Source organism: Cyprinodon tularosa, unplaced genomic scaffold (genome assembly GCF_016077235.1).
Source record: "Cyprinodon tularosa strain WSP-4 unplaced genomic scaffold, ASM1607723v1 ctg908, whole genome shotgun sequence".
NCBI lineage: Eukaryota > Metazoa > Chordata > Actinopteri > Cyprinodontiformes > Cyprinodontidae > Cyprinodon > Cyprinodon tularosa.
Window position 1 is genome coordinate 549,224 of NW_024039683.1, and position 21,577 is coordinate 570,800.

Genomic DNA, 21,577 nt, shown 5'->3' on the forward strand with positions numbered 1-21,577 from the left:
TATATATATATATAAAACTAACAGGAGCGTGTAACAAAAGTAATTTCCCTCTGGGACTATTAAAGTATTTCTGATTCTGAACCAAAAGGAACTAGCAGCTGAACAAAAAGTATTTTAAAAAAGAACAACAGTGTCAAATAATTTTGAGAAACATATAATCTATTTGCTTTCTTATTTTTATTCTTTCAAGCAAGAAATGCTTATAATAAACCATTATAAAATAATAGCCAAATCTTTTCTTCTTGTTTTGGGCCCCCCCCTCAGACAAGGGCCCTTACAATATTACTAACGGCCCCCCAGCGTCCATCATTGCTTCAGCTTTAAATCCATCGGATGAGCGACCCAGCTGCACTTGCAGCGTCTGTCCAGCAGATGTCAGCAGAGCACCGGTCCTGTCGCCCCATCAGGCTGTTTGTTTCAATCGGAACTCTTCCAGGTTCTGTGTCTTTAAAGCCCGGATCTCTTCTGCTGTGGTTCGGTTGCCGGTGGCCAGATCAGTGCTGGGAACCAGGACCCGGAGCCTCCGCTCTGTGTGTGCGGCTGATCCGTGTAACGGGTGACCTATGTGGGGGAGGCTTTTGTTTTCAACCCGTCTACAGGATCACTTTCACCGGAGGATGTCAGGAAGAGCCGCGGCTGTGCTGCTGCACGGATAGCGGAGACACGCCTCACAGGAGCCCGGTGAGATGGAGCTTTTATTCATCATTGGAAATGGCTTTTATTAGGAGATTATAGTACGAATATACTAATAAGCATCATCATCATCAAGCGCGAGACTGGTGCACTGTCTCCCATCACCCCCCCCCTCACTGAGGCTGCGCGTTTGTTTGTTTACATCAGAGAATTAGAGGCTGTTTCGGTTCTGAAGGTCTGGATCTAAAACCGGTTCCGGATGTTTTCAGATGGAGACAGCAGAGCCTGAGATCATCAGAACTGTTTAAGAAACAAACCCAGAATGAAAACAATTATAAATAATATTCATGAAATCCTAAAACCGGATGGATTTTATTTGCGTGTGTGTGTGTGTGTGTGTGTGTGTGTGTGTGTGTGTTTATACAACGTTTATAATTCCTCTTTCATTTATAAACAACATTTCACAGCTGCAGATACAGCTCAAGCTGGCCTGCTATAAAAAAGTGTAAAACATTTAAAATGTGACAAAAAATAGATCAGCTAGGATCACCAGGCTTAGTTTTTTTTCAAATTCAAATGTTTACACACAGATAACTGTTAATAAAAAAAAAAAAAAGTTCACTTTAAGTTATTTGATCTTGTAGGCCTTTGATAGGTTAATTAGTGGTCTGAATTAAATGCTGCTTCCCTTTGTGAAAGGAAAATCTAAAAATAAATCACACAAGATATCAGGAATTAAATTCAGTTAATTACTTAGAACCAATTTATAACTCATGTCATCTTATGGCGCTTTGCATAGACAATTCAATCAGATTATGAAGTCAGATTAGTAAAACGTTTTCTAAGGAAAACCAACTGGTAGAAGACGAGATGAAGCTGCTATGACTAGAAAAAGGAGAGAGAGCATAAAGTTATGGATTTAAATAATCAGAGAGTTGAATTAGAATGAAGCAGAATGATGAAAAAGGGGTCCCTATGTCCTCCAGCAGTCTAAGCCTATAGCAGCAGAACTATAGAGATAGATCAGGATAACCTGAGCCACTCTAACTAGAAGCTTTATCAAAAAGGAAAGTTTTAAGCCTAGCCTTAAAAGTAGACAGGGTGTCTGCCTCACGGACTAAAACTGGTAGTTGGTTCCACAGGAGAGGAGCCTGATAACTAAAAGACCTGCCTCCCATTCTACTTTTAGAAATTCTAGGAACCACTAGTAAACCTGCAGATTGAGAGCGAAGTGCTCTGTTAGGAACATAAGGAACAATCAGATCTCTGATATCAGATGGAGCTTGGCCATTTAAGGCTTCATATGTGAGAAGGAGGATTTTAAACCCTATTCTAGAAGATAGGAGATAGTCCAGCCTTGGATATTTGTATTATGTTATCGCAGTCCTGATCTCAACCCCTCAGAAAAATCGTGAGCCAAGCTGAATAGTAGTGTGTGAGAAAAGCAGCCACTAAACTTGACCCAGTTAACTGGTTCTGTCATGAGGACTGATGTTAAAGGGTTTGGTCAAAGAAACCAAAATGTTTGATCAACTTAATTAGGTCTAAAAGTAGCTCTACTAAATGTTGACAAAATGGCTGCCCAATGCATACTGCCGTGCCTAAAGAGAGCAAATCTCTTAATTTCCAAAAAAGTTAAAAAACAATCCACTGGACTTTGTTTCCAAGTTTGAAGACGTTTCGCTTCACATCTGGGAAGCTTTTTCAATTCAACATATCAGAAATAGCATTGAGTTCGAGGCTTTATAGAGTGGACCAAAACAAGGCTTTGGCTTAGAAAACATGCAAATTGAACTGAAAAACAGGTCCGCCCCTTTGTAATGGGGGTCGTTTGGTTTCTTTGTTAGCCTGTAATAACCGAAACCTGCCTACAGTATGTCCTGAAAGGGGAGTTGTTAAAGGGAATTTTTAGCAAATCTCTGAAGCCTTGGTTTCTGTATCAGTGGATCTGTTGGTTTGATTTGTATGTATTATACTCCTTTCTCACTGTCCGAAAAACCCGTTTAAACTCGGGAACAAGTGGCAGTGGAAACAGCTCACTGACGCATGTCTACCACGGTCAAACGACTCAGCAAGAGACCCACGTTAAATTCGCCTCAGCGCTGATCAGCATGCTATGGGAACACCAGAGCTGGGTCAAAACGCTAATTTACGAGACACCATTGACGTATGGACGTCAACACACAGCGCCAGTCACTTTAATCTAACAACCGAAACAACTCTGTTTACATTCAATTAACATGGAGAAGCTCTGGTGAGAGAGATTCAGACAGATAACAGAGCAAAACAATAAAGCACACTGACTCTTCCCTGGCTTCCTCCCATGTTGCTCTCAGTTGTTTACTTTCCTGAGTTCTGTCACACTGGTGACATCATCAAAGCTAAACCAGCATGATTTTGTCACCAGACACGCAGCTGCAGGGGGGACTGAGGCCACAAAGCTGCCAGTGGGGGATTAGACCCAGCTTTTATTACCAATGGGAAGGAAGCCAAATGCTGATTTTTAGCGGTTCGACCCGTGTTTTAAAAACCCGCCTTAACCCACGATTTTCAGTGGGAAAAAGGCTTTAGTCAACAAAGATAGCTTGGTTAGTCTTATGGAGGGTCAAGTCCAAAGGAACCACAGCTTTCATCAGGATTAGTTTCCCGAAAGTGTTGGGTTCTTCTGATCTCCTTTTTCCAGGTAGTTTCTGTAATGAGCTCCAGGCCTGGTTCAGTTTTTGGTGAAAAGTCTCTCAGTCAGCCAGATAAAGAAGGAGTGCCATCCAGTCTCTCCCAGTTTGGGCCTCCACCCTTCAGACTGGGACTGCCGCCAGGACTCGTGTGTGATTTACTCCAAACCACAAGCAGTCGCCACCATATGCTTCAGATGACAACTCATGTTTAAAGCTTCTGTTAACTATCAACAGTCAGACCTCAGTAGTAACAGAGCTGCTGCCTTCATGCACTTTTAAACTATGCTCAGGAGATTTATAAAGTGTGAAGCCTTTGCTGACGGAAGGAAAACTGTTTCTGTTGTCTGGTTTAGATAACTTAGCCATAGCATTTCAAGTATCTGTTCGTCTGAGCTCATACTTGTGGTCTTTTGGTGCAGAGGGATCCTTTGACCATCATCATCTCAGAGAAGAACATTATGTGACAAACTTTGACTGTAGAAAGTTGGTTGGGCTTCAAGAGGAGAAAAGAAATCATAGGAAGAAATTTCAGTGGTTTTCTTTTTGCATCGGAGCTAAAAAAATCTGGCTTTCCCAGAAATTAACATTTTATTGAAGTTTAATGGAATAATTAACTAAATAATCACCAGTCACCATGGATGTTCATGTCATGCTGTTTTGGGATTAGAACACTTTATTTTGACTCCTCTGGGGTCAAACAATCTAACAAATCAACAGCATTCATGGTTTTTAAAAATATGGTATGGGTGCAAACAGTTGAGTTGCTGTTGGTCGTCTTTAATTCACAAAGTTATGAAATGACAACTGTGATAGGATTCAGGTAAATGTCTATCAATGGGTTGGACCTTGAAGAGGATTTAAGTTAAATGGGCAAGCCTGATTGACAATATACGCCACTCAGGTTTGGTTCTACACATTATTAATCTGGGACTGCTCCAATCAAATCTTTTGCCATAAAGGTAGCCTGGCCTGACAGAAGTTTATCAGTTAAAGCTCAGACTCTCTTCTAAAACAGACCGGACCAATCACAATGCGGGAGGCAGGAGTTTACACTTGCCCCAGAATTACCCATAATCAGAGTTGAGTATAGTACCCGAAAGTTGTACTCGAATAAGAGTATCATACTTTTTTAGTCAAATAAAAGTAAAATGCAGTCTTCCAAGAAATTACTCAAGTAAACGTACAAAAGTATGTGGTTGAAAGGATACTTGAGTCCAGAGTAACTGTTGAATAATAGCATGAGGTTTTTAATCTTTAGAAATGATGCTGGCAAACAGACTTTATTTGGAAGTTCTGGCAATTTAAAGGCTCAAACGCCTAAAGAATACCAATAAATGTCATCAATATAAAATAACAAATTAGTGCATAAGAAATACTTTTACAGTACCAATTGTTTTAACAAACTACCACTGTTAATATCTACAGTTTACTGTATGTTTACCTCATCTTGCAGTAGTTAAATTACTCCCAGAGGACAGAATACTCAGAGATTTTACCCAAGTAGGAGTACGGCATAGTAAGACTAGTCCTAAAAGTAAATAAAAAAAAAACTTTACTCAAGTAAATCTAACTAATTAGTACCCACCTCGGCCCATAATGCAAAATTGCTGTCTTTCCAGAATGATACACTGTGTATAGGGCGCATTAGTCCGACTGACCAGGCTAGAGGACAGGAGGGTAGAACTTCATCCATTCATCTTCACCCACTTATTCCTGTCAGGGTCGCTGTGTGGGCTGATGCCTATCTCCATCAGTCTATGGGTGAGAGGCGGGGTCACCCTGGACAGTTCGCCAGTCTGTTGCAGGGCAAAAGAGAGACACACAAAGACACACCACCATGCACGCACACAGACACAGAGAGCCAATAAACCTAACAGTCATGTCTTTAGACTGTGGGAGGAAGCCATAGTCCACAGAGAGAACCCACACATGCACAGGGAGAACATGCAAACTCCATGCAGAAAGACCCTATGCCGGGAATCAAACAATCTTGCTGCAAGGCAACAGCGCTACCCACTGTTCCACCGTGCAGCTCTGGAGGGTAGAACTTACCTCAATAATATGTTTCAAGTGGTTTTGCTACCATAAAAAAAGGCAATAGAGCATTCCAGCTATTTCTATGAGCATGCATCCCATATCTATGCTTGCTAGTAAGCACTTTTTCAAAGTTTACAGTAAAGTCCTGCAAAGTAGACTCTGGACAAACAAGCTTTAAAGGTCATTAAAAATACTAAAACCTTGAAATGCAAATATGCTCGTGGTTAGTATGAAAGAAAAATCGAAATACAGTTGTAATTTTGGTTGAACGTATTGGCAATTTTTAGAGGTTGGCAAAATCATTACTGCCTACCAGAGTTTGGTTTTAGCCAATCATGGTCAATGAAATAGCGGCAGACTTCAAAAGAGACAAGTTAGGTTTTACATTCTCGCTGTTGATATTTAAAAAATGAAATTGTTGATTCTGACAGAAGAGATCAAAATAGCTGCTATGCTTATGTCCCTCTGTGCTGCCATGTTTATTTGGCTTTGGACTCGGCAGCTCTTGCTTTGAGGCCACCTTTATGTCCTGCTGAGAACCATATTACTGAAATGTGATTGAATGACCTGTTTTGGGTTGGTCTTGAACAGTTGAAGCGGGACAAGATTATATTCTCATATTTATTAATACACAAATAATTGGAGGCAAAGCTAACTTTAAGTAGCCATCAACAAGCTTTTGGTTTTCTGGGCATATCTCACCAGCAGGAGGCTTCAGGAAAATCTTTCTGACTGGAAATCGACCCTGCTAACAACAAAAACTTGTAGAATGACATAGTAAAAACGGTTCAGCTTGTAGAACTGCCCTCAAGAGCATCACCAAGCTTCTGACTTTATTCTTACCTGATATTTCTTTGGATAAACCCTTTCTGGACAAGTGTTTGAGATCATTGTTCAAGTTTCGGCTCCTGATTCGGGTTTTATTCATCATTAATTTCTTGACTTCCATAAAATAACAGCTGGCAGGGAAACAAGCCCACAGCTTGATGCTACCAACCCCATGTTGGAGAGTTGTTAACATGTTTTTCAGTTTGAAAATTGGGAAACAGGTTGTGTACAGCATAGACAGGGTGCCGGTCCATCACACAACAAATTATATCCGTTTAATCTACAATTCTATATTTTAGCTGTTTGAGGAAGCTGTAGTGCCCAGAGAGAACCAATGCCTGCACATGGGGAATAAGAAAACTCCACACAACATGACCAGTGACCAGGACTCAAACCCATGACCTTTTCACTATTAATGAGAAGTGCACCCGAACAGTTCAGTCCTAGTCATTCCAAAAAAATTTAAACAATCCACTGGACTTGGTTTCCGAGTTTGAAGACGTTTCGCTTCCCATCCTGGAATCTTTTTTAATTCAAAATGTCAGGAATAGCGTTGAGTTCAAGGTTTTATACAGTAGCCCAACAAAGGCTTGTTTTTGTTTTGAATCCATATTGCATATTGGAAAGGCGAAGGGGTCTGGGTGGACCTGGATGACTGAGAACCTTCATCAGCATAGTTCAGTCCTAGGTTTGAACATCTTAAATGTTAAAATGAGTCAAAGCCTGGTAACTTTATCTTCAAATTCAATTCAATAAAGCTTAACTGGACCCTTTTTCATACCCCTTTGTTCTCACAAGAGTACAAACGGAAATTTCAATTGTGTGTATGCACGTTTATGTGGATAACAACATTAGCAGTTCGCCATGTTTACAATAGCCTCCAGGTCTCTTACACAATAGTTAGAGTTACACAAGTAGCAACACTTACCGACTGCCTGCAGGAGAGGCTTTGATTGGACAGTGTTGATAGGAAGGTAGGCTAATGTTAGCATCCTCTACAGATACATAATTCCAGGAAGACTTTGTTGAGAGCACACTCTTGTGATCTTTTCTGGTTTAAAAAAAGCCTGCTTGAAAGGTTTTACCTTAAGGCTAATACACACATTCTGACATAGAAAAGTCTGATTTCCGCTGATGGCTCCTTTAAGGTGTCTAGAGCCCCAAATAATCATCCTTCTACCTTGTGATTGGTATGAGGATCCAGTTGGTTCTCTAGATTGCTTTCAAACACCTCTACTTTGGTCCGATCTGTCCATAGGATACTGTCCCATAAGTATTTTTGCTTCATTCAAGTGCAGAGAAACCTGATGCTTTCATTTCACTATGCCTGTGATCTGTGAATTCATTACACACAAAGCGTGCTAAAGCGATTCCATGCCGTTGGTCTAGACGCAGTCACCCACCTTTCTTTTTATATCACCATTTCTCCGACCAAGTGCTCCCTCTTCTCTCTCTACAGATATTGACATGAAGAAAGACATCGAGACTCTGATAGCTGAGGAACGAGCTGACATCATCCTAAAATATGCTACAGTAAGTTTCTGTCTCCTTTAGCCAGGAGGAGCTTCCAGCTGATCTTCATGTTGAATCTTCATTGTGGTGTCCTAGTGGTTAGAGCAGGGGTCACCAACATGGTGCCCTACGGGCACCAGGTAGCCCCCAAGGACCACATGTAGTGCCATCAAGCCTGTTCTAAAACTAGCACAACCTTTCAGTGAGCTGCCTCTAAAAGGTTATTTTAGTCTGTTGCTCTACTTTTGTAATCACACTGACACGTCTTAAGATTTAAAAATGAGAATATTTAAATTCAATAAAGCATTGCAAATATGTTTATTGGTAAGCGCTGACCCTTGTAGTTCAAAGGTCAGTATTGGTAGCCCCTTCATGTGACACGGTACCGATGAAGTAGCTCTCAGTTTAAAAAAGGTTGGGGACCCCTGGGTTAGAGCATTGCGCTTGGGTCCAAGAGGTTCTGAGTTCAAGCCCCACACACTGCCACAGATTGCCACTGTGGGTCTCTGAGCAAGACCCTTAACCCCACACTGCGCCCCGGCCGCCAACAGTAGCAGCCCACTGCTCCCCAAAGAGATTGATTAAATGCAGAGAGCGAATTTTTCCCACTGTGGGACAAATAAGGATAAAGGATTTACATTCAATGGAGTGTTCATTGAATGTAAATGACTGGTGGTGTGAAAGGCACTGGGGGTACTGGACAGGATGGACCCAGGAGTTAAAATGTGTTTGTGAGCTTAGGTTTGTGCATGTGTAGAAGACAATACATGTGTGGGAAGATCCATGTTTGGCTGCCAAAGTGCTTTTGTTATGTAACAGTGCATTTATCTGATTTAAGATATATTAGAGAGTATCGACAAAGATTTAGAGAGATCTTTATTTTGAAGAAAAGTCCAATACTTCATTCAAAACTTTTTGGATCTTTCTCCATAAACCTGAATGCACGTTTGAGACGCAGCCTTGATCAGATCTAAGTTTTTTTTACGAGTTAAAACTTGTCAATCTGCAGTTTTCTGCTTCTTCTGGGTTAATTTGGCTAAATATGCTCTTTGTTTGCTACTGTCCCTCATTGTCTCATTCCAAACGCCTTTTCCAGGGTACCTGGAAAGGCCTGGAATTTAGATATTTTCCAGGTGGGAATAAGGATGGAGAAATATCCTTCCAGTCTGAGTTTGTGGGTCCCAGTTTGCCACTTTTGGGCTTATTAGAAACAAGGGTTGTTTCCTGCGGAGGGTTCTGGTGAAACGCTGCAGTTTCAACACCTACCTTAAACACCTACCGTAGTTTCTTTTATTTGATCAATTTATTCTGACCCAGTTCTGGTCCCCATATTTTCCATCTAAAGCAGGTAATATACTGACTGCTCAGATCCACCCCAGACAACCACACTGTTAATCTAAAAATCCATCTGTTCAGAAATGTCTCAGTTCTGTTGAAGGTCCGGTTGTTTTATTGGGTTTTTTGAAGCAGATCTGAATCAGAGCCGCTCCGCCTGCCTCTGCTGCTCCACATATCCTCAGAGTTGGAATATTTTTAGTTCTTTCACTTTCATGGTGCTGACATCACTCCTCAGGCCTCTTGGGTTCACTGTTCCAGCGTAAGCCAACCACCTCCTCCTCCTCCTCTTCATCAGTGTGAGCAGGCGGCTGATTGGCTGTCATCTAGCCACACAGCAGTGTTGTAATGCAGAGCAGAGCATAAAGCCTCTCCTGCAGGCTGATCTCTGTTATGTCAACACTTCAACCAGAAATTGTTTTTTTTCTGAATTTAAAATAAATTCTGATGGTAGTTTGGCTTAAATAGTTAATACTACGCTCCCAATTTATTTTAGTAGTACTGTCTACTCTTTGTTTATTCGATTTTATTTTAAAATCAACCCCTTAAGATTATTTTTGTTACTTTTTATGTATTAATACAAAATCACTCAATGTTGTTCTTTTTTAAATAAGCTAAAACCAAAATTTAGCATTTGATCATCTAAATCTTCAGCTTGAATGGTTCTGAATTTTATCAGATTAATTCAAACTTAAAGTATGACGCATCATGTCCGGTGTTTGTTTCTGCTTCCAGGGCAGGCAGGGCAGCGTGGAGATCGATCCGTGGGAAGATGCTGATTACAGCATCTATAAAGCCATCGACCGCTTCGGCTTCATGCAGTAAGTCACAGCATCACATGGGGGCGCTGTTAGGTTTAACCTGATTGTTTTCGTTTTTCTCCTCCAGTGAGAATGAGTTGCCGGCCCCAACTGTGCAAGAGGAGAAGGTGAAGACAGGAAACATCCCAAGCTGAGAAATCCAACATTATTCAGATTTTATTTAGTCACCTTCTTCTGTCCTCTTCGCAGTGGAAACAGCTGGAGATCGAGAGAGCGGAGAAATGGCTGAAGATGGTGAATAAATGGGACAAATATAAGAACAGTGACAAGGTGAGGGACTGCTTGGATTCTACAGAAGCTAAAATGACCAAACTCAGAACAGAGTTTTCATTTTAGACGATTCAGACCAGGATATGAGCCAAAGGGAAAGAAAACAAAGCTGCTGGTCTTATTGTTTGGGCAACAACTTTGAACCTCTTAAGTTTAAAAGGGCCTTTGTCCTCATTGTCCTCCCAAATGTTTTGGTATACGCAGGAAGTTTTCTGCACCTACACCCTCAGTTTCCACCTGTCTGTGCAGGTAAGGTCACCATCAGAGTCTTAATAAGCTTATTATCAGCATGAGAGCTGGTAGTTAGAAGTTGTTTATTTCTAAGATAACGTTGCACAGCGCCAAACATCTTTCCCCTGAGATGAATTGGTTTTAATGCCAACTAAGGCTAAGCAATTGATTGCATTTGCAATACTATTGAAATTTAACAAAATGCAATTTTCAAATTGCAGAGGGACTGATTTTTAATCGCAATATATTTAACAAGAGTAGGACACAACATTTCTCCCTCCAGCCCTTTAGATGGTGGTTAAACCCTTGAAGTGAATTTGTCGCCAAATGGAACAGTAGAAAGATTAGATTAGATTGGGGCGACAGTGGCGTTGGATGTAGGAGTTTGCCCTGAAATCAAAGGATTGGCGGTTCAAACCCCGACTCCGACTTTCAGTCTCATTGTGTCCTTGGGCAAGACCCTTCACCTGCATTGTCTACTGATGGTGGTCAGAGGGTGGCGCCAGTGTACGGCAGCCCTGCTTCTGTCAGTGAGCCGCAGGGCAGCTGTGGCTACAATGTAGCTTGCCACCATCAGTGTGTGTGTGAATGACTGAAGCGCTTTGGTCAAGTCTCCTGACTTGAATAAAGGCGCTATACAGTATAAGTACAGGACATTTACCATTTAGCAAAGATTAGCAGCTAGGAGCAGATCCATGCATGGAAGTAGAAGTAAACACTTTTTTACACAATGGTTACAGTAAAGTCCTGTAAGAAAAAAAAAAGCTCTTTGAGTTTTTACAGTTTTTATCTGCAGCCTGAAAACCTTCCCAGGTCTTCTATCAACCATCACAGTTGACTAATGTGGGCACAATTTGGAGGTGTGAGCGACCCTTTTTTCTTTAAGTCCAACTCCATCGGCGAGTGTAGAGCATTTTGATGTGCAGAGGCACCGGCCTCATATTTACTGATGTGCGGATAATATTCGGGTCACTGATTCCATCCAGCTAGGCCACCCTGGGATAATGATTAAAATTGACATCAGCATTTGGACTTTTTTATTTATATATCAGGTGACCACTACAATAAAGCACAACCCCCCCCACTTTAATAAAAGGCTTTTATTAAAACCCTCAGTAGGCAATCATACAGTATCACACTCGTTTTCTGAGGCAACGTTCACATCTGGTGCCCCAGCTTGTCATTATAAAGCCACACAAATTAAAAAGCCACTCAAACCTGTCTGCACTGAAAATTGATTCCCAACTGGAAGCCTCTGGAAAAATAACCAAACAGTGTTTAAGAAGCATTCTAGTCAAATCAAACGTACTTTATCACCTCAATGCAAAATGTGTTTATTATGAGTATTAAAGTACTAAACAAATCAATCTGAAACCCAAAAACAGGTGGAATCAAATTGCAGTAAAACATGGGATCCTGCTCATCCAAACGTTTTCTAAATGAGAAAAAAACAAAGAAGAAGTGAAAGTTGGTTTTATATGCATGATCTTTTCACTGCAAAGAAGTTTAATCTAATAAGTGATTTTTTCTTAAAATAAGTGCATTTTGTTCTTGAAATGAGGAGGAATTGTCAATGGAATAAGACAATTTACATTTAAAATAAGAAAAAACAATTGTATTGTCTTATTTTAAGTGCATATTATCATATATTATTATTATTTTTCTGAACATTCTTTATTTAAGATTATTAGAAATCCAGAACATATACATATGTATATTTATGCATGTACTTACATAGAGAAAAAAAAAAAAAAAAAAAAACGGGGGGGGGGTCTCAGCAAACACTTAAGTCCATTTTGGCAATTGACATTTAGAGGTTCTCATCGGCTCACATGAAAGAGAAATGTTTATATCCAGTGTCTTTCATTAAAAGAGAGAGACATGTCAAGGGGATTAGCAGTTTTAGCATCTTTATCAAAGTGGCCATCCAAAGTGGGAAATAGCTGGGGTCCAAACACTCAAAAAAATGTCAATTTTTACATGAAGTTTTGCTGTTATCTTTTCCATGATATACACATTCTTCAATCTGTCTTGCCACTGTTGAAGGGTGGGAGGCAAAGGCTTGAGCCAAGACAAAGTTATAATTTTTCTTGCTACTAGTAGCAGGATCTGTAGTAACTGGACTTCCTTTTTCCCAATATCATCTCCTGGGGTCAAACCCAGTATATAATGCAGTGGGTTCAGTGGTAACGTAAACTTGAGTATATTTTTAATTTCTATCTGAACCCCCTGCCAGAATGGAATCAGTACTGGACAGTCCCAAAAAATGTGAGTGTGATCCCCAATCTGACTACAATTCCTCCAGCACATATTTGTAGCATTTCTGTCGTATTTTGAAATACTGAAAGGTGTTTTGAAGAATCTCATTTTTAATTTCCAGTCAAATTCTTTCCAATTTGGACTGTGGGTGATCTTAAAACCTTTCTCACAAATCTCCTCCCACTCCTCATCTTCAATAACAATATTCATTTCAAGTTCCCACTTTTGTTTTATGTCTATAGAGCTGTCAGAGAAATGCATTTGTAAATGTTTATATAGATTAGATATGATCTTCCTCTTATTATTTTCCTCCACACATTTTATCAAAAATATTTCCAAAGGTGAAGTATTTTGTTTCAATTTAGGCCATTCTTTATGTGATAGAAGATAATCTCTTAATTGTAAATACTTATAGAAATCTTTTGAGCATAATCCATATTTGTCCTGTAATTGCTTAAAGGTCTTAATATTTTCTCCACTGAATAACTGATTAATTCTTATTAATCCTTTCTGAGCCCATCTCTGATAACCCGTATCTAGTTTGTTTGGAAAAAAGTCAGTAATCTTGGCTATTTTTATCATGCGTGATGTAGTTAAAGGTGCTCCTATTTTCTTCCTCACTAGAGACCAGACTCTGTATGTACAGTTAATCCACTCATTTTCAATTTTTAAATCCTTCCAATTTTTTCCCTCCATAAATGGCATCGCATCAAGAGGTACCAGTGGGCAAGCATTGTTCTCCAGACCAATCCAGTTCGTCTCCTCATCCTGCACAAGCCACTGGACCACCGCGCTAAGTTGTGCTGCCCAGTAGTACAATTTCAAATTAGGCAAACCAAGGCCACCTTTTCTTCTTGGGCTTAACAGTAACTTCTGTCTGATTCTTGCTTTCCTCCTTTGCCAAATAAAGTTATTAATAATTTTATCTAAAATTTTAAAAGTGGAGGCAGGTATCCAAATAGGAAGTGCCTGAAATAGATACATTAATCGTGGGAGTATATTCATTCTCACTGTTTCTATTCTGCCCAAAAAGGACAGAGGGAGAATCTCCCATCTAGACAGGTCTGATTTTATTTGTGTGATTAAGCTACTAAAATTTCCATTAAATAGTAGTGAGGTTTGTGGTGTAATCGTCACACCCAAATACTTGAATCCCCTCTTGGACCAATTGAAGGTGACCTCTTTATCTAAATCTGTAGGCCATTTTCCCACTAACATCATAGCTTCTGACTTGGTTTCATTAACTTTATAGCCGGAGTCTTTTAAACTAGTCATAAGTCCAGGGATTGAGCACAGAGGATTAGAGATATACAAAATAATGTCATCAGCATATAGTGAGATTTTATGGGTGACTCCACCTGCTGTTACTCCATGAATTCTAGGGTCTGTCCGTATTCTTTCTGCCAGGGGCTCAATGCTGATAGCAAATAGTAGAGGTGAAAGAGGACATCCCTGCCTAGTTCCTCTTTTTAAACCAAATTTCTTTGAGGAGTATCCATTCACCCGTACTATAGATGTGGGTCCAGAATATAGCACACTAATCCAATTGATAAAGTCTCTATGAAATCCCATTTTTGCCAGTGTGTGTTTCAGGTACTGCCAGTCCACCCTATCAAATGCTTCTCAGCATCAAGGCTGAGAAGCATTGAAGGATCCTGTTTCTGTCTCGCCACAGAGATCACATTCAAGGTTCTCCTAATATTATTTATCCCTAAACGTCCCGTTATAAACCCTGTTTGATCCGGCTTAATTATTGTGTGGATACATTTTTGAACTCGGTTTGCCAGTATTGTAGTTAAAATTTTTAAATCACAGCAGAGCAAACTTATTGGCCTGTAGGACGAGCAGTTTATGGGGTCCTTGCCCTCTTTGGGAATTATGGATATTATTGCTTCTGACCAATGCTTTGGGGGGTCCGTATTCGTGAGGGCATAATTAAATACTCTTTGTAATAAGGGGGTGACCTCAGTTTTAAAATGCTTATAAAATTCCGCCGGGAATCCATCGACTCCTGGCACTTTGTTGTTCTTTAAATTTTTTATGACCACCTCAATTTCTTGTTTTGTGATTGGATCTCTCATCTCTTTGGCATCATTTTCAGTTAATTTTGGTAACTGAATTTCACCCATCAAATTCTTAATCTTGTCTATTTTACTGTCTATTTCCTCTGAGTCATAAAGTGTCTCATAGTAAGCTGAAAAAGCTTCTGCAATGTCTTTAGGCTGAGACAGAATTTTCTTTGTGAGAGGATTCATTATCTTTTCCACTGTTCGATCTGCCTGTTTCTTGCGCAGCTGAAATGCTAGTAACCTACTGGCCCTATTTCCTGATTCATAATACTTTGATTAGCAAACCGTAATGCCCCCTCTGCTTTGTGCGTCAACAAAACATCCAGTGATTGTCTGTGTTCGCCAAGAGATTTTAAAGTAGTTTCATCAGTCTTTTTATGTTCCTCCTCCAATTGTCGTATACGATTTTCTAACTCCACTCTTTTTTTATCGCGTTCTCTTTTTATTTGGGATGATAAGGAAATCAACCTACCCCTCAGCACAGCTTTTCCAGCTTCCCAAAGAGTTGACACTGATACTTCCCCATCGTCGTTGTGTTCCATATACTCAGTCCAGTCTCTTTTAATTCTTTGAACTATTTCTGGATCATTTAGAAGTGAAACATTCATTCTCCACTGTTTAGGTTGTGTATTATTCTCTAAATTTATTGTCATCACTACTGGACTGTGATCTGATATTGTTATTGGTTCAAAATGGCAATTTGTAACTTTATGTGCATCCCTCTTTGAGACAAAAAAGAGATCTATTCTGGAGTAGCTTCCATGGACCTTTGAATAAAAGGTGTAATCACGCCCCTTGGGGTGGCTTTGACGCCATATATCCACTAGCCCCAGTTCTTTAATCAAACTAGGCAGAATTTTTGCCTTCGGGGGCACTGGTCTCTGTTCATGTGGGTATTTATCCAATTTGTGGTTCATCACACAATTAAAATCCCCTCCAGTTAGTATAAATCCATCAGCTTTTGCTGACAAAAGAGCTGAAATTTCCTTGAAGAAGCTAGGATCATCTTCATTAGGCGCATAAATGTTTAGGAGGGATATTCTCACTCCTCTAATTGTACCTACAGCCAAAATGTAGCGTCCCTTTTTGTCTTCATACGTGTTCTCTACAACGAAGCCTAGTGACTTATGGCATAAGATGGCGACTCCTCTCCGCCTACCCCCCTCGCATGAAGCGCTGTAAACCTGACCTACCCACGCCCTTCTAAGTTTTTTATGTTCCGTCTCATTAAGGTGGGTCTCCTGAAGCATTGCAATTGAACATTTCAGCCTGTTTAACTGGGTCAAAATTGTATTTCTCTTTATTGGATTGTTTACTCCATTTATATTATACGTGATAACTGTTAATGTATCCATTTTTATTGCTTAAGGTCTTTTTTTTTCCCTTTCTTTCCCTTTTTTTTTCTTCTCTTCCTCTTCTTTTTCCTTCCCTATAAACATACCTAATTGACTATTGTCTCTTCCCTGTAACTGTGCTTAATAACTATCATCAGTGTAATGTCAAAAGCCATAGCAACATAGAAAACATTGTTTGCTGAGAGACACAGAACATTAAAGAAACAAAACAGTTTTCCTGAACATGAAAAACAACTGTGAACTTCCAATTCCCCAGTGGTTTGCCCCTGAACTGGAGTGAACATAAACATAACCATACAAACAAAGTCAGGGGGCCCCCACCCCTGATCTTCTTTAGGCAGAGAGACAAAGCTCTCTGGGTGTTGTGCATGAAGTGCCTGGGCGATGGTCCTCCAGGACGTCCCCGAAGTGTCCTCACACCGCCATGGTTGTAAAGTTTGCTTCATCCAATTTCCCTCCTTCTCCCTTCCCCACTGTTTTGTAGCTTATTTACCAACGATTATGTTATAGCCTAAATCTATATATCTAAGTCAATATTTTGTGATAAATTACATTCCCCTGCAAATCCACTCGTCTTTCTTTTATTCTACAATTATTGTCCATTGTCTTCCATGTTCTTCGTCAAAAGATTTTGTCTTTATTTACCTTCCAACCAGTTCTAGAGTAGACATGAGGACCTTACTCCGACCATTGGCTCTCTCCTCTCTGTTGTCACCATGGAGATTGGCTCTGATCTCAACAGGGTTCAGCTGTTGGCTCTTCCCCTTCTTTCCCTGGGTTGTCCATCTGTCCCTTGTCAACTCCTCTACCAATATCTCTCTGTCCTCCAGGGATGTTTCAATGCCAAGATCTTTCAGTGTAGAGTGTGCAGCTAGAAGTGAGGGAAAGAGTTTTGTACCCCCATTCATGAAGAGCTTAAGCTTAGCTGGGTATGGTGACTGGGCTTTAATGTTCTTTTCTTTAAGCTTCTTTATTACCTCTCTGACCTTTTTCCTTTTCTTCTGCAGGTCAGGTGAGTAGTCATGGTCGAAGTAAATTGTGTGCTCTTGGTACTTTATGTTTCTTTGCTTCCAAGCTTGTAATAGCACTTTTTGTTTTACATCAAAGTCCAGAAATCGGGCTATAATGGATCTTGGGGGCGCCGCGGCTTTAGGTTTTGGGGCCTGACGCTCCGTGTGCTCTTTCTAGTTTAATTACAACTTCTTCCTGAAACTCTAGAGAAGTGCTCAGAAAGTCTGTGACAAAGTTCACCATATCTTCTTTTTCCGCTCCCTCTGGGATGCCATACAGCCTGATGTTATTACGGCGAAGTCTGTTTTCCATGTCGTTACATTTAGTGGTGAGGATAGCTTCCCTCTCTAGCAAGTATCCCAGCGCCTTCTCCTGCCGTATGCTTCGGTCTTCCGTTGCACTTACTCTGTCCTCCGCTTGAGTCAATCTTCTGTCCAGCCCCTCCATTCGTTTCTTTAAGTCCTCCACGGATGATTCTACTCGATGTAGAGAGCTTTTCAGGTCCCGAAATGAGTCTGTGTTTTCCTGCCGTAGTTTTCGTAACTCCGTTAGCATCGCTGTTTCCCCGCTAGCTTCTCCTGTAGCTTTCAACGGTGTAGCTTCAGCTAACGTTAGCTGCTTGGAGCCTGCCATAACGTCGTCTTTTCTACCAGCCTTCATGTCTTTCTTCTCCGTATTTTGACTAGAACTCCGTCCTCTTGAGCCCTTTCCTTTTATTTTAGTACTCATTTATCACTTTTCATTACTTTGTCTGCTATTTATTGTGGGTCTGGTGGAGCAGCAAAATTATGCGTCCGTCTCCTCCATTGCCTTCCCGGAAGTCCTCATATATTATTTTAAGAGTAAAATACTCATCTCATTGGAAGATCATCTAATTTACCTGCTTAAATCAGGAGTAAATTCCCTTTGTTTAAGACATTATTACTTTTTTCTACATTGTTTTTAAACTTATGTCCCTGAAATAAGCTGAGAGATGCAGGAAGTCTTATGATCGCCCTTCTGTCACAAAAAAAAAAACTCTTAAGAGAGGAGGAAGCCTCCAAATACTCCAGAAATACTGGCTCCTAATTATCTGAAATAATGCGAGGTGGGATTCTCCAGTGTGACAGTGTGTGACAGACTGAATCTGAATCTGTTTCTGAGGCGACAGCTTTGTTCCTGTGAGAGTGGAGCGCCTGGCGGCGATTCACTCCCCCCCCCTCTGCTTTCAGATGGTCAAACGGGTGTATAAAGGCATCCCCCTGCAGCTCAGAGGCCGGGCCTGGACGCTGATGCTGGACGTGGAGCGAACCAAACGGGAAAATGAGGGAAAATATGAGGTTTGAATCACATCTTTCTTTATGCTTTGTCCTTTTTTCTGCTTTTAACAGAGTTTGTTTTGCTTCATAGAAAATGAAGGAACAGGCCCGGCTGTGCTCCTCAGAGATCAAACAGATCGACCTGGACATCAACAGGACCTTTAGAAACCACATCATGTTCATGGACCGCTTCGGGGTCAAGTAGGTCGCTATGTTGGGCCCCCTGGGGTCTCCTCCTTTAGACAGGATAAGGAAGGATTCCTTTCATGAATGAATGAAACTCATCATGGCCCAAAACACCAGTTTCAGCTGCTTTTCTTCTTGACATTTATTTATTGCTGATTTGAATCAGCTCCAGGGCCCCTGTGGTGGCCCCTGTGCTTTAGCACTGCTCTGCCAACATTGGCTTAAAGGCAACTCAGCTCCAAAAGTGACATAGATGCAGTTCAATAAGATGCGATGAGTTACATTGGTATTTATTTAAGGAGGCAGAGACAGAGCAGCCAAACGGGGGAAACGAGCATTTCCTCAATATATATTAACTCCAATAGACGTACAGAGAACTGCTTCATGAGAGAAAAATTAGGATTTGATAAAAGAGCTTCTAAAGAACTAATTAGGGGATTTTCTTTCTGATTTAAAGGAATAGAGGACGATCTTTTATGTTCGGGTGGATCATCAAAATAAGTGGTCCTCCTAATTGTCATTCATTCTGGTGATAGGTTTATGTAAGGCCGTCCTATGTGCTCAGCCCGTCTCTTTCTGCACATGCGCACTTTCAGTCGTATATCTGAGGTGAACTACGGTTTCATTGAACCTCACCTTTCTCACCACAGTTCTTTGAAAATGGCCGAGGGTTGTAAGAGAAAAAATGTCTACGAAGTGTATGAGAAGAAGAGAAAGGCCTCAGAAGAGGAAGATATATCCCAGATCTCTCTTTGCAAAGCATTATGGGATTTGCTGTCACAGTGGTCTGCTTTAAACAACAACAACGTGTGCATGAGGAGAAATGTGCTTGTGAATGAAAATCACACGCGTTTAACAGCCGTTCCCTCTGGGGAGCCAGTACGGGATTGTGCTCGAGCATTTTTTTTTTAAAGTGGAAATATTCACGAAAATCCTCCACAATACCTTTAATTAGTTAAAATGATGCTGTCTGTGGAAAAAAAAGCTAAACTATATGATGAAATAAAACTGAGATGAAATAACAAAAATCATTGTTATAAAACAAATACTGGCGGAAAGAAACATATTTTCTCTCCCACTGATCAGCTATAAACTGTAGAAAATAGTCGGCACTAAACGTACAGTATTAGTATTCGTACTAGTTACCGTCCAGCTCTGGAACAGTTTAATGGGTTGATTGATGAGACGACTTAAAGTGCCTTTTCCACATTTAGTTGTGTAACAAACTTTAAGATGCACAGTCACATTATAAGCCTGTACAGAAAATTGCCACAAACCACCTGATCCTCATAAAATAATGTTACATAAACCAAGTGTTTGTCCTCATTAAGTTTAGATTTTTTGAGCCTACGCTGCAAAAATGTGTTCAAAATAAGTAGAAAATGTCTTAAAATTAGAGTCTTTACCCTTTAATTGAGCAGGGAAATCAAATGACTTGTCAATAAAATGAGCATTTTTACCCATAAAATAACATAATTAGATATTATTCACTTAGAATGAGAGACGGCTGTTGTTTTTTTCTGTATTTTAAATGTAAATCGTCTTGTTCCACTGGTAAAGAGTCAAGCTTAGCTGCTTAATTCAAGACAAAAATGCACTCATTTAAAAAAAAAGAGACTAAGATTTATATTTTTTGCAGTAAAATAGAAAACCAGCAAAAGCACAATCAGCAGATTTAAAGAGACGTGGCGACTAGTGGAGCGCAGCCGTCCTGCAATGCCTCACTATGAAGCTGCAGCTCGCTTTGGCTGAAAACCGACTGATGTTGGACAAAATCTTTTTCTTTTTAAATAAACACAAATTAAACACATTAAAATCTGAACTAAATCTGATCCTGAGTAGTTTTCTGTTATTTCTGTTTATTTTAATCAGTCCATCTATAATGTTAGAACTCAATAGAGACTAAGAATAGCATTTCTGTTGCTTGTATCGGTTTTATTTCATTACTTATACAACTTCGTTAGACGATGCTAACTGGGTTAGCCCGATGCTGCCTTGTTTACCCCCATACTCACGAGCAGTATTGGTTCCTCCACTCAATCTTTATTTATTAAAATACAAATCATAAAGTCAAAAGATAAGTAACCAGCAGCAGAGCGTGCTAATCTTTCACATCAACATTATTACTGATGGATACACTTAAAAAATAGCATATGACGTGTCTATGCATATTTTAAATCTCTAATTCTGATCAGAAAACAATCTAGTAGAGTAGAGGGATTTAAATCTTATGAAAGACTGAGACAGACTCTTTTAGCTGTGATGAATTAATAACCATCATTGTTTTCTGGATTGTTTTTGCCTTTCAGCGCTGAGATGTTTCTCTCTTCTTTCCCCCTCAGGCAGCAGTCTCTCTTCCATGTCCTCTCTGCATATTCAGTTTACAACACGGTAAGTAGCCTCCTTCCCTCCAGATTATCCCATAATAATCCATCTTAGATGGGAAATGTTTGCAGCTCTGGTGAACAGCACCATCCTCTGCTTCTCCGATCTGTTTTTAGTCTTTTAACATCGCTGCCTGTAGGAAACATGACGTTAAAAAGAAGGATGTTTTCTAATGTTTTCCTGTTTTTATTAGCAGCTGCAGACAGATTGATCCCAAAAGTCATGATGTCAAGGTTTGTTTGGGTCTCTTTATGTCTGTGTTTTCTGTCGCCTGCAGGAGGTGAGCTACTGCCAGGGCATGAGTCAGATCGCCGCCCTGCTGCTGATGTACATGAACGAGGAAGACGCCTTCTGGGCCCTGTCGCAGCTGCTGACTGACGAAAGGCACGGCATGCACGGTGAGAAGTGATTTCACTTGAGGCTGGCAGCTCATAGCAGTTATAAACATTTTCAGTTTAGAAGTCAAGACATCTAGAGAATTAAAAGCAACCAAATGAAGATTATAGCTGAAAAATGGTGACATTACACTGCAAAAAATCAAAACCTTGATAGGTCATTTTTTCTTAAAATAAGTGCATTTGTTCTTGAATTGAGGAGATAAATGAGACACCTTGCCAATGGAAAAAGATAATTTAGATTTAAAATAAGAAAACACAATTGCATTGTCTTATT

The 21,577-nt window shown here is 40.2% G+C and overlaps 1 protein-coding gene across 1 annotated transcript in view; it reads left to right on the forward strand.

Annotated features, from left to right (window-relative positions):
- The first annotated feature begins 364 nt into the window (after positions 1-364).
- Positions 365-21,577, forward strand: part of LOC119776088 (USP6 N-terminal-like protein) — a 33,166-nt gene continuing 11,953 nt past the window's right edge. The window contains exons 1-9 of the mRNA XM_038274319.1: positions 365-681; positions 7,633-7,706; positions 9,756-9,841; positions 9,909-9,948; positions 10,031-10,111; positions 18,248-18,355; positions 18,426-18,535; positions 20,863-20,911; positions 21,183-21,303. Coding sequence (XP_038130247.1) covers positions 7,641-7,706; positions 9,756-9,841; positions 9,909-9,948; positions 10,031-10,111; positions 18,248-18,355; positions 18,426-18,535; positions 20,863-20,911; positions 21,183-21,303 — 661 coding nt within the window. The 5' untranslated portion in view covers positions 365-681; positions 7,633-7,640. The remainder of the gene's footprint in view (positions 682-7,632; positions 7,707-9,755; positions 9,842-9,908; positions 9,949-10,030; positions 10,112-18,247; positions 18,356-18,425; positions 18,536-20,862; positions 20,912-21,182; positions 21,304-21,577) is intronic.